The sequence below is a fragment of the Carcharodon carcharias genome, chromosome 14 (assembly GCF_017639515.1).
Source record: "Carcharodon carcharias isolate sCarCar2 chromosome 14, sCarCar2.pri, whole genome shotgun sequence".
NCBI lineage: Eukaryota > Metazoa > Chordata > Chondrichthyes > Lamniformes > Lamnidae > Carcharodon > Carcharodon carcharias.
The window spans coordinates 130,174,475-130,192,325 of record NC_054480.1 but is presented as its reverse complement, the minus strand read 5'-3'; the positions used below and the strand labels follow the sequence as shown (position 1 = coordinate 130,192,325).

At 42.4% G+C, this 17,851-nt stretch overlaps 1 protein-coding gene across 5 annotated transcripts in view; it reads left to right on the top strand.

The window, feature by feature from the left end:
- The window catches only part of LOC121286826 (insulin receptor-like), a 228,439-nt gene that overhangs the window by 200,787 nt on the left and 9,801 nt on the right, over positions 1–17,851 (top strand). For all 5 annotated transcript variants that reach the window (XM_041203888.1, XM_041203886.1, XM_041203889.1 and 2 more), the window contains 10 exons: positions 480–754; positions 2,946–3,085; positions 4,197–4,362; positions 7,049–7,145; positions 9,486–9,553; positions 10,807–11,036; positions 12,211–12,321; positions 15,232–15,391; positions 16,124–16,253; positions 17,466–17,600. In XM_041203888.1, the coding sequence (XP_041059822.1) occupies positions 480–754; positions 2,946–3,085; positions 4,197–4,362; positions 7,049–7,145; positions 9,486–9,553; positions 10,807–11,036; positions 12,211–12,321; positions 15,232–15,391; positions 16,124–16,253; positions 17,466–17,600 (1,512 nt within the window). The remainder of the gene's footprint in view (positions 1–479; positions 755–2,945; positions 3,086–4,196; positions 4,363–7,048; positions 7,146–9,485; positions 9,554–10,806; positions 11,037–12,210; positions 12,322–15,231; positions 15,392–16,123; positions 16,254–17,465; positions 17,601–17,851) is intronic.

Below are 17,851 nucleotides of genomic sequence, written 5' to 3'. Positions count from 1 at the left end.
GGTAACGTGACTGGATAGTAATCCAGAGAAACAGGAGTTCACATTCCGCCATGACATTTTGAGAAGTTGAATTCAGTTTTAAAAAAAAAACAAGCAAGTTCCTATCTGCAAAAGTGATCTTGAGGCTGTCGCAAAGAACCCAATTGGTTAATTAATGTTCTCCAAGAAGGAACCCATCCTTATCCAACTTGGCCTTTATGTGACTCAAGCCTCTCATCAATGTGGTTGAAACTTAACTATCCTTCGAAGTGGCCTAGCAGGCCACTCAGTTGCATCATGCTCCAGGGAAACTAGTGACGGACAGTAAATGCCAGATGGACAAAAATGCCAGCCTTTCCAGCGAAACCCACATTCCAAGAATGAATTTTTAAAACTACTCCGGAAATCACGTTGCCCCTCCTCTCCACAGCTGTCACAATGCTCACTTTTAGCATTAAAGCAATGTTTTAAAACTGCCTCCTTGTTGCCATTGGTTTTAGACCTTCGCGGAAACGTAGGGAACTAGTAATCTTTACGAATAGTAGCGTTCTGGATGTGACCACGCCTGCCTCCATGAGTAACGCGTCCGCAACAAAATCGCCGGAAGAGGAGTATCCAAAATTATTGGAGAAGGTGTGGATGAAGGAGTCTCTAGTGATCTCCAACTTGCGCCATTTCTCGGGGTACCGAATTGAAATCCATGCGTGCAACCATGATGTAGAAACTGGAGGATGCAGTGTTGCAGCCTATGTCAGTGCAAGAACCATGCCTGAAGGTAAGGGAGAAAGTAATGTTTAATTTCCTGTAATTTCTATTCAGCTGCAAGTAAAAGGAGTTCCCAGCAGCCTGTGGCATACAAGTTTTTAATTATAGTTGTCCTAGATGACGATCAAGTTGGGAGAGAAAAAGAGAGATTCAGGGACTCACAACACAGAACCACCTAGTGAGGAGAGACTACAAGTACATCTTGACTGTTGACATAGCAGAAGTGAATAAGGAATGTTGAAATGACAATTTAGAAGGCGTAATGTTGGCAGCAAACCCTGACCAAAATTATGCCAGAAATTAAGGTTTATGGATAAGATGTGTCTGTCCAACACAAAATTTAGGACTTCCAAAGATTTGTGGTGGGTGAATCAATCAAACAGCCCTGTAATTGTCAGACAGGTAAGTGATGACACATCTATTTGGGCAGTTCCTATTTACAGAATTACTTTTGCACACCCTGGGCTGACCCTTAGGCATGTCCAGAACGTTAACAACACAGAATGTTAGAAAGTGATGAACTTAATTGAATGTCTTAGCGGCATTTTTATTTAATTAATGCTGATTTAAGATTTATTTAATTCACCCCACTAGTAATTGGGTCATCACACACAAGCTAGTTTTGCTGTCTGTGGACAGAATGAATGAGCTTATATTTATAGAGAGCCACTCATGTTTTCGCAGCCAATGAAATACCTTTGAAATGTCGACAAATGCAGGAGCCAGTTTGCGCATGAGGTTCCACAAACAGCAAATGACCAAATAGTCTGTGTTTATTGCTGTTGGTTGAGTTTGGCCAGATCACCACGGTAGCTCCTGTATTTCTCTTCTAATTGTGCAATGGAATCTTGGGCACCTCCAGCAATGCAGCACTCCCTTAGTACTGCACTGGGAATGTTGGCCTAAATTATAAGTCGAAGTCTCCAGAGTGGGATTTGAACCCACAGCCTTCTAACTCCAAGACAAGAGTGCTGAACCACTTGGCAGCTAGTAGAGTGAGAAAACTTGCAAATCATCAGCTCTGGCAGTGCTTGAACCAGGTTCCAAACGTTGAAGCCCCCTAAATCGCTATGGTTCTGTTCCTCATGTTTAATTGGTGCTGACAAATTTTTGAAGTGTAAATCCAAGGAAAGTTTGTTCTTTATGTAGGGTGGTGATAAAATGCAACTCACATTAGCTGAGGTGTATTGGCTTGTGAGTTCATAGCTATGTTATCCACACAAGGAGTTCTGCTCCCAGTTTTGCAGTTGTCCAGAAGTGTTGAACAGGTCTCCTCACGGATCAGCCTCCTGGAACCACCTTTGTACATGTTCCAAGTACTTGTTACAGAGTAGACCTTTGTGAACAGTGCAGTCTGCTGTCTGAGAGGCATGATGTGCTGTGTGCAAACAGATTCCCCAAATAATTATGAATGTGTACCAAACTTACTGAAATATTTAGCCATAACAATCACACTTACTCCTGCTCTTCAACCTTTTTTAGAATCACACAGATATACGGTTTATCATCTCCCTCAGTCTGTCTTTACTCCTGGGTTCAAGTCCTACTCCAGGACTTGACCTCAAAGATCCAGGCTGATAACTCCAGTGCAGTGCTGAGGGAGTGCTGCACTTTCAGATGAGCCATTAAACTGAGGCTCCGTCCATCCTTTCAAGTGAATGCAAAAGATCCAATGAGACTATTCTGAAGAAGAGTTGGGGGGGTGCCGAATTATCTATGGTATCCTGTTGAATAGTCACCCCTCAATCAACATCATACAATCAGATCTGGTCATTATCACATTGCTGTTTGTGTGAGCTTGCCGTGTGTAAATTGGCTGCCACGTTTCCTATATTACAACATTTACTGCGCTTCAACTAAGTGCCTCATTGGCAGTAAATGCTTTGGGACTTCTAGTGGTTGTGGAAAGTGCTATATAAATGCAAATCTGTCTGTCTTCTTTCCTATATTCCATAAACTTGTAAAGCTCAAGATGCGCACTATTGCTCAAATTATTTAGTCATCTTTGCCACTCGTGGTGCCCTGGACTGTGCAGCTTGGTTACTCATCTAGGTCACCCAGTAGTAAAAATCTGAATCTGCACCTTGAGACACTTGAGATTGCAAGTATCACCTGATTTATAATGTGAAACATGGTTTGTACTGTCTCATGCGTTATTGGAGTTGTTCAGTTCAATTAAGATTTTTTTTTTTGTTTGATAGCAAAGGCTGATGACATTGTGGGCCCAGTCACACATGAGGTAATTGACAAAGTGGTTCATATCAAATGGGAAGAGCCGAAGAATCCGAATGGTCTCATTGTGTTGTATGAAGTGCATTACAAACGCCTTGTGGATTCTGAGGTGAGTGAGAAACATTTTGAACATAGTTATTGTGTAAAGACTAGTAAATTAATTGGACTAGCCACGTAAATACAGTAGCTACAAGTGCAAGTCAGAAGTTGGGAATTCTGCAGCGAGTAACTCACCATCTTTCTGCCTAAAGTCTGACCGCCTTATACACAAGCTAGGAGCGTGATGGAATACTTCTCTGTGGCTAACAACACTCAAGAAGCTCAGCATCATCCAGAACAAAGCAGCCGTTTGATTGGCACCCATACACCACCTTAAACATTCATTCCCTCCAGGAACAGTGGCAGCAGTGTGTACCAGCTACAGGAAGTGCTGTAGCAACTGCCCAAGGCTCCTTCAACAGCACCTCCCAAACCCGCAACCTCTACTGGCTAGAAGTACAAGGGCAGCAGACACATGGGAACACACAACCTGCAAGCTCCCCTCTAAGTCATGAACCATCTTGACTTGAAAGTATGTCCCTGTTCATTCACTGTTGTGGGCTCAAAATTCTGAAATTCTCTCCCTAACCATACTGGAGTGTACCTACACCACAAGGTCTGCAGCATTTTGAGAAGGCAGCTTACCACCACCTTCTCAAAGGCAACGAGGGATGGGCATTAAATCCTGCAGCGGTATCCATATCACATGAGAAAATTTAAAGAAATGTCCACATGGTCAGTTTATTTTCCTAGAACGATACCAAATGGAGTTGGGAGACACTTTAGAAACTTAACTACACCTCACTGCTCACTGATCAGAGCCTACAGCTGCATGTTACAGACAACTGTTTATATACAGGTTTTCCATTTTCAGCCCTTACGTAGCCAGTTTTGAAGCCAAATGTTGATATTAAAGTCTGCCCAAAAATTATGACAGTAGGAAATTGAATAGGAAATGGGTTAATGTGTATGATTTTATAATGTATAGATTATGGTTACAGAGACTTCCTGCTGTCTGAACCAGTTGGTGCTGCTCTATACTTGTACTTTGCCATTAAATGCAGATGATGTGTTATTACTGGTTACTGAACCTGCTTTAATTGAGCCTAAAGTAAAAACACTCTCTTCCAATATTTGTGAGAACTGACACTTGATATGATTTGTTTCGGTCTTTGATGCAGGAGATGCAACAGTGTGTGTCTCGCAAAAGATACCTTAACGAACAAGGTTGCAAACTGAAAGTGCACCATCCTGGGAACTATACTGTGAAAGTACGAGCCACCTCACTGGCTGGAAATGGCTCGTGGACGGAGCCGATTTCCTTCTGCATCCAAGATTCGAACGCCAGTAAGTTTTCTTAGGAAAGCCAAGTGGATCTGTTCTTAATCCTGACTGGATCTCCAATTTTCAGTGGTGTGGTAATGGGATCCAAATCTTCCGAATAACCCTTGAGGGTTCCCAGTGAAATCCGCGGGGCAGTAATCCCCTTGATCCTAAAATTGTTCTTTATTCAGGTATAAATGGCTATCATGCTCTGTACTGGCAGATTGGAATCATGGAACAGCTGATTCAATGTTGTACATTGTGTTTAGTTGTCAACATCAGAGACACATAAAGGGATCTTCTGATAAGTGATGCATTACGGGTAGCCATGGTCTCTTATTGATTAGCTCGTCGAATCAGGAGGAATTTCCCTAGATTTTTTCCTCGGGATTTGGCACGTGTTCCCTGCTACATGGTTTTTTGGTGTGTCCTTGTTTAGAGGTTAGAGAAGATGGTGCATGAGGTTGAGCTGTCTGATTGATGGGCTTAAGATTGACTGGTCTGCTGGTTTGTGCAGCAGTCTGTCTCATTCTGTGAACTATATTTACCTATTAACCTGACCAGAAGCTGCCTTATCAAGAGTGCCTTGATAATCGATGCCCTGTGGCGGTGATCATTGTGAACCAGAAGACATAATCTTTTCCGTCACATCTAAAAGTGGTGAGAGGAAATTTGCTAAGAGATGTGCTCGGAGAAAGTGAAGTAACTGGTAAAGTAGTTTCTGATGGGTTCAAATTTACCTTGAGTGGGTCAAAATAACTCTTTGGCATTTGGTTCATTGTCACTTAATGCTTCTTGATTGGTTGCAGTTTGCGAGGTGCCAAAGTGTACTTGGAAACAATGGTTAAGTGTTTCATGATTGGCTCTTAAGAAATTTGAGCCAGTGATTATTTTTATGTGGCGGGAAAGTTGCATTTGCAACTGATGGGCATCAAAACTTACATAAGAAAAAAATTACAGCCCTGTTACGGTGTTTCTTCTGGTTCATCCAAGATCTGGTACGGAACTGAGTTGAAAACCCTGACTCTGCTGAAGTACTTCCTGAAGAAATCCTAGCTAAATATCAATTGTATATTCATGGCCCCTAGGCTCCATGTCCTCCACAAATGGAAACATCTCTATATACACTCTCTCAAACCCTTTCTTTATCTGAAAGATCTCTATTAGGTTACCCCTCAATCTTTTCTTCCCTAGAGAAAAGCATTTTCCTGATAGTTGTAATCACTACTTCTGGTATCAGTGGCAAACTGAATTGCACATTACCTGTGAATTGTCGAAGACAGCAAATTGCTTGTAAATTTCAAGTTCCTGGTCAGGGGAACCCCAGGATGAGATAGCTGGCTTTCTACCCCCACTGCTCCCGGTTTCTAATTATAATTGCCAGCAGATTTTCCGTAGCATTGTTTATGGTAAACTGAATAGAACGACCATCCGAAGATGCTTGACATTGTTCTCAGCATAAGTGCAGTGGAGTGACCTACATCCTGATCTCACTAGAATATGCAGGGTCAATTGATTGAAATGCTTTTAACATGTGCCCTGTGCATCTTTGGCAACATCTTGGCTATGCATTAGAAGAGGGGAAATTTAATGTCAGTTATCCACTTGCAGAGGGGACAGAGCTGATGGATCCTGGCTAATTGTCTGAAGCTGTTGCTGCACTCACAGCTATCTCATACCGGGCGTGGAACATGTGCTCCTTACCCTGTGCAGATTGAAGGGCTGTGCTGCTTTAAAAACATGGGACAAGACAGATGTACTGTGTAATATATAACGTTTTGCTCTGCTGTAGTCAGCCTGTGTCACTTTAAAGCCACAATCTAATTGATGGCAGGCTCAGTTTATTTATCAATCAGAGTTTAATTGTTTGATCAGGAAGTTTTGCAGACTGGAATATCAGTTTCAGGTGGTAGCTTGGAAGTGTCTAATATATTAAGGTAGTTTTCCATCTGTAGCAAAATGTGAAGTCTGGATGCGCCGGACACACCATTTTAAAGATATTTTGAGACATCATTTATTTGTGCACTTATGCTGTGCACTTTCTCTAACTACCACAAGTTGGCCGCTTGATTGGCTCAATATCCAGCAACAGGAAACCATAAATGAAGAATTAAACCAACTGACCTATGCTGGCATTAATGCTCCACACAATCCTCCTTCTAACCCTCTTCATCTCACCCTATCAGCATATCCTCCTATTCCTTTCTCCTGTTTGTGTCCATCAAGCTTCCCATTAAACGGATCTATTCTGTTTGCCTCAACCACTCCCTGTGGTAGGGAATTTCCAATTTCTAGTTAACCCCGCATAAAGGAATTTCTGCTGAGTCCTTTATTGAATTTACTAATGACGAGTTTATATTTATGGCCCCTAGTTTCGGTCTCCCTCACAATATATATATATATACACTCCATCAAACCCTTTCATTATCTTAAAGACCTCTATCAGGTCAGCCTTCAGTCTTCTGTTTTCTATAGAAAAGCGTCTATCCTGAATTAGACATATGTTTGGTGCACTGCATCACCTTCTTGTGTTCACTCTTCTCAATCTGGCTTCCTTAATTCAGTGAATGCAACTCATTTCTGAAACAGTTGAACCCGCAGAAAAATTGCCGACTCTCCTTTTGCCCTGCAACATTACACAGTATGTTTTACCAAATCAAGTTGTGACCTCTTTAGACTAATTTTTTTTTCTTATTACACTTGAATACAGACCAAGACAGTGACTTCTACAAGATAATTGGGCCAGTAATCTTCGTTGCTTTGATCATCATTCTGGTTCCAGTTGTCTTCCTGGTAGTGAAGAAGAGGTAAGGACCATTCAGAACGGGGTTTTCCCAGTGATATCTTGACATTTTTTTTATGGTCCTCCTTCCTCTTTCCTTTGCTTCAGGTCTCCCAGTTAGCTAAATGTTTTGGTGTATGACTGGGTCCTTACAAAGATAGACACTGGTTTCTGAAATGTGCGAGTCCAGCAGGGGACCCCTAACTTAGCAAGGTGCTTTGAAGCACCAGTGCGCTGTTGCACAGCATCAACTTGAATACGGGCTTTGCTCCAGAGGAGTGAAAGAAGAATTTTTCTCCCCCAAATAAAAGTACATTACAAGACCATTCAAAGTTGAGATTACATAAAAGTGTGAACCAAATCACTTTCTTTCAAAACTATGTTTCTCGCTACATATAAAGCTAGTTTCAGTAATGGTGACCATGACAACCATCATCAATTGTTGTAAAAATGCCATCTAGTTCACTAATGTCCTTTGGGGAAGGAAACCTGCTGCCCTTACCTGGTCTGGCCTACATGTTACTGCAGACCCACAGCAATGTGGTTGACTTTTAACTGCCTTCTGCAATGGCCTCACAAGCCATTTGGTTCAACGGCAGTTAGGATGGCCTTGCCAGTGACAGCCATGCCCCGTGAAAGAATGGGGGAAAAAATTTATAAGTACAACATTCGTAACAAGTCAAAAACGCAGCTCGAGGGGTTTTGCAGGGTTCCACCCCATCGGTCTATTATGCCGGGGAGAGCCTTAGACTTTGCCCTGTGCCCATTGTGTCTTTGTGGTGGCTGCCCCAAGCTTTTGTGCTTCCCTCAGCATGTAGATCTGGAATGTGCCAGTCAGCAAAACTCTGTCGTCAGCAACTCTTTGCACCAGAAGACCAATGTGTTGCAGGCAGCTGAAAGAAAGCCTTCCACTGAGTTGATGGCCTTCCAGCAGCAGTCGATGTTTATGTGGTGTGCGTCGCTGGGAACAGACCGTAGAGCATGGAGTTCTCTGTTATGGAGCTGCTTGAGATGAACTTTGACAAAAACTACTGCAGTGAATGCAGAAAATGTGATACCAAACCGATAGGAGTCAAGAGAATAATGTTCCGGGTGTACTCCAACGTCAGATTGACAGTGTCAGGCTAGAGTTTTTATGAGATTGGCAGCAACAATTCATCACTTGCTAAAAATGTATTAATGTACTTCTTAAAATTTAAGTTTAGATTTTAGTGATAAGGGTTTTAGATCTTTTTTTAATGGTAATATCTGACCTGCCAAAAATATGCTTGGTTTCTGCTGACCATTTTATCTTTCAGAACCTTTGTAATATATGTTTTAAGGTGATTTGCAAAAGAAGCAATGGCGACATGAGGAAAATTTTGTATGTAATGAGTGGGCTAGGATCTGGAATGCACTGCCTGAGAGTGTTGTAGAGGCGGATTTAATCGTGGCTTTCAAAAGAGAATTGGACAATTCCTGAAGAGGAAGAATTTGCAGAGCTGTGTAGAAAAGGCAAGGGAATGGCATGAGGTGAATTGCTGTTGCGCAGAGCTGGCACACATGATGGGCCAAATGTCCGTCTTCTGTGCTCTAAGGATTCTATTTTGTATAAGTTCCAGCTTGCAAGTTGCATCTTCATACAGGTTATTATGACCTGGTGCGACTTTATCACCAGAATGGCATAATGAGCTTTTACCATAAGTGGTGTAAGAGACACTGCTGTGATACACATGATGCATTTTTTTTTGCCAATTTCCTGTTCTGATGTTCCTCCAGTAAGCTACTAACTGCTTCACACACAGTGTGGCGAATGTGTAGAACAGGCTAGCCAGGAAGATAGTGGGAGCTGGACAGCATTGATAAAACTCAGGACAGAGATGGTCAGTTTTTCTTTCGGCCAAATGAAAACTGATTGAGGAGTACAAGACAGAGAGGAAGAGAGTACGGGGGGGTAGAATAGGCTGTTGAACTTCAGCAAGAAAATGTTTGAAATACTCAGGAGTTCTGGCAGCACCTGTGGAGAGAGAAACTTAGTTAATGTTTCAGGCCTGTGACCCTTTCATCAGAATTGTGGTTGGGGGGTGGGGGAGGCTTTTTTTGATCTATATGGTCTTGCGTTGCTGTATACTATTCATTGGCCCTGTTTTTAAAAGAAGATTAATGCTGGAACTTGCTTTTCTCTCAATTATTTTGGGGGCTTTTTTTTTGGAAATGGAACGGTGTTTTTAACTAAATAGCTGAAGTAATAAAGTGAACCAAAAGATATAGTTATGAGAAAATTGAATAATCAATCAACAGTCATTAAATGTAAATGTGTTTTGCTCATTAGGAAATTCTGTTACCTTAAGTGATTACTGCAGATATTTTATTTTCTTGCTTTCAGACGAACTGAAGGACCCACTGGAATTTTTTACACTTCCTCAAATCCAGAGTACATCAGTGCCAGCGATGGTAAGTTCCTGAACTCTCAGAAATCTCTCTTTCTCTGATGCCTTTAACGATACACTTGTGGCAGCGCTGTCCTTTCCAGCATCTTCTATTCGGCACAAATTCCCAACTCATCCAAATGTAGTCGACCCAAGTCTTGTGCTTCACCAAGTCCAGCTCGCCTTTGCTTGCTAACCTGTACCAATTCCCCCAACTCCGGCGCCATACTTTCAAGGCCCTCATCTTCTCATCCCTGCGTGGTTTCAGTCTGTTCTCTCCCAGCAGCCTCCTCCAGTATGCATCTTGCACGCGTTTGAGACCCATCCTCCTCCCTTCCACAGAGGACAGAGCATCTGGCTATTGCACCCTTGCAATCTGAAGTTCTCAGCTCAAACCCTATTTGTTTTGCCACATTTCGTCCTTACTTTCAAAAACTTATTTAAAGTAGCTTTGGTAATTTGCATGAGCTAGTGTTTGCTGTCCAATTTCCCCAGCCTCCACCCATTGTGAATCATCTTTGTAATTCTTTTTGTATTTTAAAAGTGCTACATAAGTTTAGCTTGTTGGTTGAAAAGTTATAAGTTATAAGGATATAAGTTGACAGCTAAAAGGAAGTAGGAAGGTCATTCTTCCCATCCAGTTCACTCTTATCATCCAGGATCTGATTCTAAGTGCACATCCCTGTTTCTGACTGACTCAGTAATTGGTCTAATTCCCTTCTTGATTCTCGTTAGCCACCTCCAGCTCTACAACAGAACAAAGTCTCTGTGCTCTTCCAATTCTGACCTCTTATGCACTTCCATCACTTACGTTTGGCGGCTGTGCCTTCAGCTCCCTAAAACTTAATCTCTGAAATTCCTTCCCTAAACCCCTCTGCGTCTTTTTCCTCCTTTAAAACGTTTCTTAAAACCTGTCTCCATAATAACATGTTGGTTCCAATATCTCCTGACGTGGCTTCATGTCAAATATTGTTCAGTAGCGCTCCAGTCAAGTGCCTTAGAATGTTTACTATCATAAAAGGCATTAATATAATGCAAGCTGATGTTTTTGGTTCAGTGCAGCATTAAGTAGCTCTCTCCTCCATAAATCAATGACTTAAGTATTAAGAACTTATTTCCGAGCAAAGCTTAGCTTCAGTTAGGTTGATTCTCATTCCAGCTTTTCTTATCTTCAAAGACCTAGATAAGATAGAGATTTCCAGCATTCTCTCGAGCTGTGGTTATTGTGAATGTTCGTTCAGCGTAATGCCACTAAATGTTTGATATTATTTCTCCTAGTCTATGTTCCAGATGAGTGGGAGGTTTCACGTGATAAGATAGAGCTTCTGAGAGAGCTGGGGCAAGGTTCCTTTGGTATGGTCTATGAAGGGATTGCAAAGGATGTTGTGAAGGGATGTCCAGAAACTCGTGTGGCAGTGAAAACTGTGAATGAGTCAGCCAGTCTGCGGGAGCGCATAGAGTTCTTGAACGAGGCATCCGTGATGAAGGCCTTCAGCTGTCACCATGTGGTATGACATTTATATTCTCTCCTCCATTTATTAATATATCCTTGTGGGTATTACCCCTGTCTTCCCTCCACCACCAAAGAAAGCCAACCTTCCCCATACAGGAAAACATTGAAGTGTTGGAGGTAATGAATAAAGGGTCACTAGTGTCGGAGGCAAAGACAAAAAAATGACGGGGCACTCAGGCCAAATCAGCTTGTGTGAGAAGGGAAGAGCAGACAAGCCAGTGTTTCGGAATAGGCCCTTCAGCAGAATTGGGAAAAAAATACCAATGATCAGTATTAAAAGGGACAGACTAAAGGGAAAGGGAAAATAGAATGCACATATGCACTCTGACGCTCACTCACCCTGACGCTCGCTTAGTCAGCTTTACTCACTTTCTCAGTCTGTCACACACACACAGGCAGGCATGCACATGTATGGCCTAGATTCCCAACATCAGAGTCCTGTACTGAGGCAATTCACAGAAGCATAATCAGACAAAAATGAATGGCAAGAAAAAGATATTTGGAGGTGTGGCCAGATAGTTGGTCAAAGAGGTGGATTTTACAAAGGGCCTTTAAGGTAGCAAAATGGAGGGGCTTAGGCAGAGAACTTCAGAATGTGGGGCTGAAATGGCTGAAGGAAGAACCGTCAATAGCAAAGTAAATGGTTGAATGAGATAAGCTAACTGTTGACTGAATATAGTCCTGCATCATAGATATAGAATATGACATTATGCAATATAGAATGATGTCCTGCATCATTTAAACTGAGACTTGAATCTCTGTCTTCCTGTGTTATTCACCACCATGGGTGCAACTGGATTGTCAGTTGTATATTCATGTGTGTTTAATTGTAGGCAGGTGGTAGGCATTAACTGGGGATTCATGTGTACATACTTAATTAGACAAAGACTGAAATTTTGTTGGGTTTGGAGGCTGGGTTTGTAATGTGTAACTCTGTAAATAAATGTTTATAAAAGTGTGTAAAGATTGGCTCCAGTTCTGTCCTTTTGGAGAATAACATTGATCACTTCCTACCTTCCCCGCCCCCCCCATCACTGAAGGCCTCCTTTGAAGTCTCTATTAAAGATGAGATTGTTGTTGTTTGTTGGAGTATAGGCTGCACAGTGCTGCTTTTGAGCATTTTTCTTGCTGAATACAAGTTATGCTGAAACTTATGTTGGCCTTTGTAGGTGCGTTTGCTCGGTGTTGTATCGAAGGGGCAGCCGACTCTAGTTGTCATGGAGCTGATGACTCACGGGGATCTGAAGAGCTACTTGCGATCATTACGGCCAGATGCTGAGGTAACCTACCGTTACATCCTTGCCACTTTAAAAAAAATATTAAAAGTGTTCTGGGAAATACAAAAAAATTATTACCTGGTGACCTGTGGTGGCTATTCAGGTTTTCTCACTCGTTTCATGTTGTTTTATATTATTATATTTACCTGTTGAAAAGACAGCTGTGTCACATGTCACCGCCGAGTGATATTAGAATTCACCAGTATTTAAATACGTGCTGACTGTTACTCTTTGATAGCATTGTACACTTCTAAAAATGAAGTTTATAAAGTTCTCTGTAATCTGGAAGCTGTAACTCTTACACTGTTTCAGTTTTGCATTGCCCAAGGACCAAAACCTCTTGAATAAGTACGTTTCAGATGGTAAAACAACATATGTACTTGAGTATAAAATGACACAAATATGATCCAATCCCCTGGTAATAAAAAAAGATCTATGATGCTATTCATGTAGTGGTTCAGAGAGCAGGGATTTTGAATGCCTAGTGCACTGTCACCACTGTGCTCAGGCACAGATCTGGAGAGAGGGGTATGGCACCCGAACAGCAGAGGGGAATGAAGAACACTATGAAGGAGATAGGAAATGGTGTGAGGGAGAAGATGAAAGGGGCGTGGAGGATTATGAGGGGGAGAAGCTGAAAGGAGGTTAGAGAATGATACAAGGGAGCAGGTGACAGAAAGAAAAGAAAGGCTTGCATTTATATAGCGCTATTCACGACCACTCGACCCCCTCAAAGCACTTTATAGCCAATGAAGTACCTTTGAAGTGTAGTCATTGTTCTAATTTTGTGCTACAAAGATTTGGATTTGGAAGCTTCATCACAATCATGCAATTGCTTCGTGATGACATGCCTGCAACCATCTTGAGTAGGGGATCTGAAACAGATGCCTTCAAAACCCAGACCGAGGTCAAGCAAGGTTCTGTGACAGCCCCATACTCCTCACAATCTAACTGATAGTGGCTATTCACCTCATCAAAGATCAACTACCCTCTGCTGTGAGCAGTAAACACCATCTAGATGGAAAATTCTTTAACCTCAATCGTTTCCATGCTAAAGCTAAACTGACCACTGTGGTCAATAATGACTTGAAGTTTAAGATGTTTGCAGTGTCGTTGCCCACTCTGCACAGATTTTCAAACCATCCTTGATATCTTCAATTCTGCTTATGAGAGACTGGGCCTGTTCTTGAATGTTGCTCGAACGAAATTCACCTATCAATCCATATCTGGCCAGCCAAATATTTCACCTACCATATATGGAATGTTGAAGGAGAGACTCTGAAATATGTTGAGCACTCCCCATACCTTGGCAGCCACCTCCCTCGAAAGGTCACCATTGACGAGGAGATCCAAGACTGGATCAGCTCAGCCTTCTACAAACTAGCGAGTGTTGACAATAAAGGCCTTCGCGAGTCAGCAAGTTCTACCATGCACAGCAGTTGTTGTCACCACATTCCTGTACTACAGTGAGACCTGGACTGTATCGATAACACATAAGAATGCCAGAGAAGTTCCATCAACAATGCCTGTACCACATCCTCAGGATTCAATGGGAGAGCCATTGAACAAATGCTAGTGTCCTTCTTGAAGCAAGCTCCACAAACATTCAGGCAAAACCCCCATAAAATCAACTTTGATAGACTGGGCTCTGTGTCCAGAAGGTTGAAAACCATCTGCCCTGCCAGGTCCTGTTTTTTTCAACTCTCAAATAGTTAATGTTCCAGGGGAGGACAAAGAAAACACTTCAAAGACACTCTGGAACTCTCCTTGAAGCCCAGCATTGACACTAGTGACTGGGAGGAGCTTGCTAGCAATTGTCCAGAATGGCAACATCTGGCCTATCAAGCTTCATCATACTGTGAGTCCCAACGTCTTAACAATGCGATAGAGTGGTGGCAGAGAAGGAAAGGAAGCAAATCATGCCCTCTGGATCCCATTCCCTCATGGGACATTCTATCCCCTGCGCCGGAAGATGTGCGCGTTGAGAGCATCCTGTTCAATCACTTGGAAGATCCATGGCAGAAACTTGAGTAGACATCATCCTTGAATCGAGGGACAGCCGATGATGATGACGAGTATAGGAAATGCGGCAGCCAATTTGCGCGCAGCAAATTCCCACAAACAGCAATGTGATAATAACAGATGATCTGTTTTTTTTTGTGATGTTGATTGAGGGATAAATATTGGTCAGGACACCGGGGTGTGGGGGTGGGGGGGACTTCCCTGCTCTTTCTTCGAAATTCTGCAATCAGATCTTTTACATCTACCCAAGCAGGCAAATAGGGCCTTAATTTAATATCTCATCCAAAAGATGGCATTTCCAACAGTGCAGTGCTCTCTCAGTACTGCACTGGAGTAGCAGCGTAGATTTTTTGTGCTCAAGCCCTGGAATGGAACTTGAATCCAGAACCTTGTGATTGAGAGAGGCGAGAGTGTTGCCAACTGAGCTGTGGCTGTCACTCACACCTGAGAGTGGAGAATTACGCAAAGGAGCGAGTGAGAAGAGAGTGGCAGATGATTGGAGGGAGTAGCAGGAAGGGTATAGGAGAAAGAGGAGTAACATGGGGGGGCACCAGGGGCGATAGGAAATCGCGCAAGCGAGTAGGAGAAAGGGGTGTGACGCAATACACTCAAATCCATGGTAAGGTGGGACTGAGACTGGACAGGTGAGTTCACTGTCTTCCACCGCAGTGTCTGGCGTGTAAGACCACTTTGAGCCTCAAAATAGTGCCTTCAAGACTTCTATCTAAGTATATGTAATAAATATGTGCCCTTAACTTAGTCAGTAAAAGGTTCTTGTACAAGCCCCTTTTAAAGTTCATATCAACAAAGCTTTTGGAGCCCTAATGGTCTGTTGTGTCTGTAAATGGACAAAATAAACTATTGAACATTGTCTATTTTTTGCCTTGTCAGAATAACCCAGGGTGCCCACCGCCTACCCTGAAGGAGATGATTCGGACAGCAGCTGAGATTTCAGATGGAATGGCTTACCTGAATGCCAAGAAATTTGTCCACAGAGACCTGGCAGCTCGTAATTGCATGGTGGGAGAGGATTATACAGTGAAAATTGGAGGTAGGAATTTTTGGGGGACTTTTTGTCCATGGGGCACGGGCATTATTGCCCATCCCTAATTGCCCTCGAGATGGTGTTGATGAGCTGCTTTCCTAAACCGCTGCAGTCCATGTGGCGTAGGTACACCCACAGTGCTGATAGGGGGTTCTAGGATTTTGACCCAGCGACAGTGAGGGAACAGTGATATAGTTTTAAGGTAGGATGGTGAGTGGCTTGGAGGGGAACTTACAGGTAGTGGTGTTCCCATGCACCTACTGCCCAAATCCTTCTAGTTGGTAGAGGTTGCGAGTTTAGAAGATGCTGTTGACTGATGACAAGGTGCAAATTTTTGGAATAGGAAGGAACTGAAGGAACAATTCTTTAATATCACTGATTATCTGATAAGAGAAGCAAAATATGGGTTATTTATTTAAGTTCACAGGCAAATGAAAAGAGCCAGGCACCTATGGAAAGAAGTTAGGTAAAATCTGAAACTGGACAAATATGTGTTAGTCTGGGTAGGGTCAAGGGTGACAGAACCTTAGACCCATTCAAGAATCGGGTAGGTGCCATGAAGGGAGAAAGTAGGCCCCTTATTCTTGTGGGCGAGCCAGAGTGGGCTAAATATCCTCTATTTAACTTGCTATCTAGTTGAAATACGCAGATATTTCATTATGGAGCTGATTGCTTCAATGTGATGTGAATTGAGATGCAGTAGATATAGATACCTCTGCATTTATTTTTTTAAAATAGACTTTGGAATGACCAGAGACATCTATGAGACAGACTATTATCGTAAGGGTGGGAAAGGGTTGCTACCCGTGCGATGGATGGCTCCGGAGTCCTTGAAGGATGGAGTGTTTACTACATACTCCGACGTTTGGTGAGTCAATCTTACCGTACGTAACATGTCTGGACTGTGATCTAGAAGTTCTTGATTTTCCCAGGAGCTTCACAGGATGTTTATCTTGAGCCACACACAAAATTTGAATTGAACTGTTTCTCTCCTGTTACAAGGCAGTGCATAAAGAAAAACCTATGATTATGCAGTGTATTATTGTGTCTTACTTCTTAGACAGTGAATTGCGTTGAAGTGTAGTGCCTGGTGTTTTGTGCAAATGCGGCCGACAGTTTGCACATGGGCAGGACTAAAACTATTGTGACACGAAAGAAACACTTGCCCGTTTTTTTTGAAGAGGTGGAAAGCGCTGTATAGGAGCAGGAATAGGCCATTCAGCCCCTGGAACCTATTCCACCGTTTAGTTAAATCATAGCTGATCTACATCCTAATTTCATCCACCTCTCTCGGCTCCACATATTTAAAAAATAACTCTTTAAGAACATCACTAGTCATTATGGAAGTCGTGCTAAACCTTCAGAAATCATTGGTTAGGACCCAGTTGGTGCAGTTTTAAAGAGGATGCAGGAACAGAGACACCTAGGGATGTATATACACAAATGTTGAGGGTAAGACAACCTGAAAAGGTTGTTAAAAAAGCATATTGGATCCTTGGCTTTAATAGAGGAATAAGATATGAGAGTAAGGAAATCATGCTAAATTTTACAAATTGTCAGTTAGGTCTCAGTTGGAATGTTGTATAGCAATCCTGGAGACCACACTTTAGGAAGCATGTCATGGTTCTGGAGAGGGTGTAGAGGAGGTTTACCAGGGTGATACCAAGGATGAGGAACTTCAGTCATATAGAAAAACTGATTCACCTCAGGCAGGAGAAGGTTAAATGGAAACCCAATGGAGTTATTCAAAATTGTGAGTGGGGGGGTCTGATAGACCAAATAGGGAAAAAACAGTTTCTTTCAACAAGTCGTGACCAGAATCAAAAAAGGAATACAATTGGCAAAAGACCTAGAGGGGAAATGCAGAGAAATCTTTTCACATATGGGCTTGTTGAGATTTGCATTACCAGTAAGGTTGGAAGAATCAACTTCCATAGGATCTTTCAAAGAGCTAGCACAGGTACTATAGGCTGAATGGCCTCTTTCTTTAACTCTACTGAAGATAGAGTGGCGGTTGGAAGGGTTTTTTTTTGTCTATTTTTACTTATTTTTTAAAACTCTGCTTGTGCTGTATTATCAGGTCATTTGGAGTTGTGCTATGGGAGGTCAGCACTCTAGCAGAACAACCATATCAGGGACTGTCAAATGAACAGGTTCTTAAGTTCGTTATGGATGGAGGCTTTTTGGATCGGCCAGATAATTGCGCGGATAGATTGTGAGTATGATCTATTTAGCTGTTTTTCCCTCGCCAAATCTTCGCTTGCCTGTACTGGCTTCGGGCTTACTGTGCTAGTAATGCCAGTTATGGCACCCTTACCATTGCCCTTGCTGAGAGGAGTAAGCTTGTCTCACAGTGTAGATCAAACCGAAGACGTTATTTCTGATTAGGATGTCTCAGTGATTCACTCATCCAAGATCAGGCTTTTCATGTGATCTAAATAATTTGGAACCCCAAACTGCAATTTT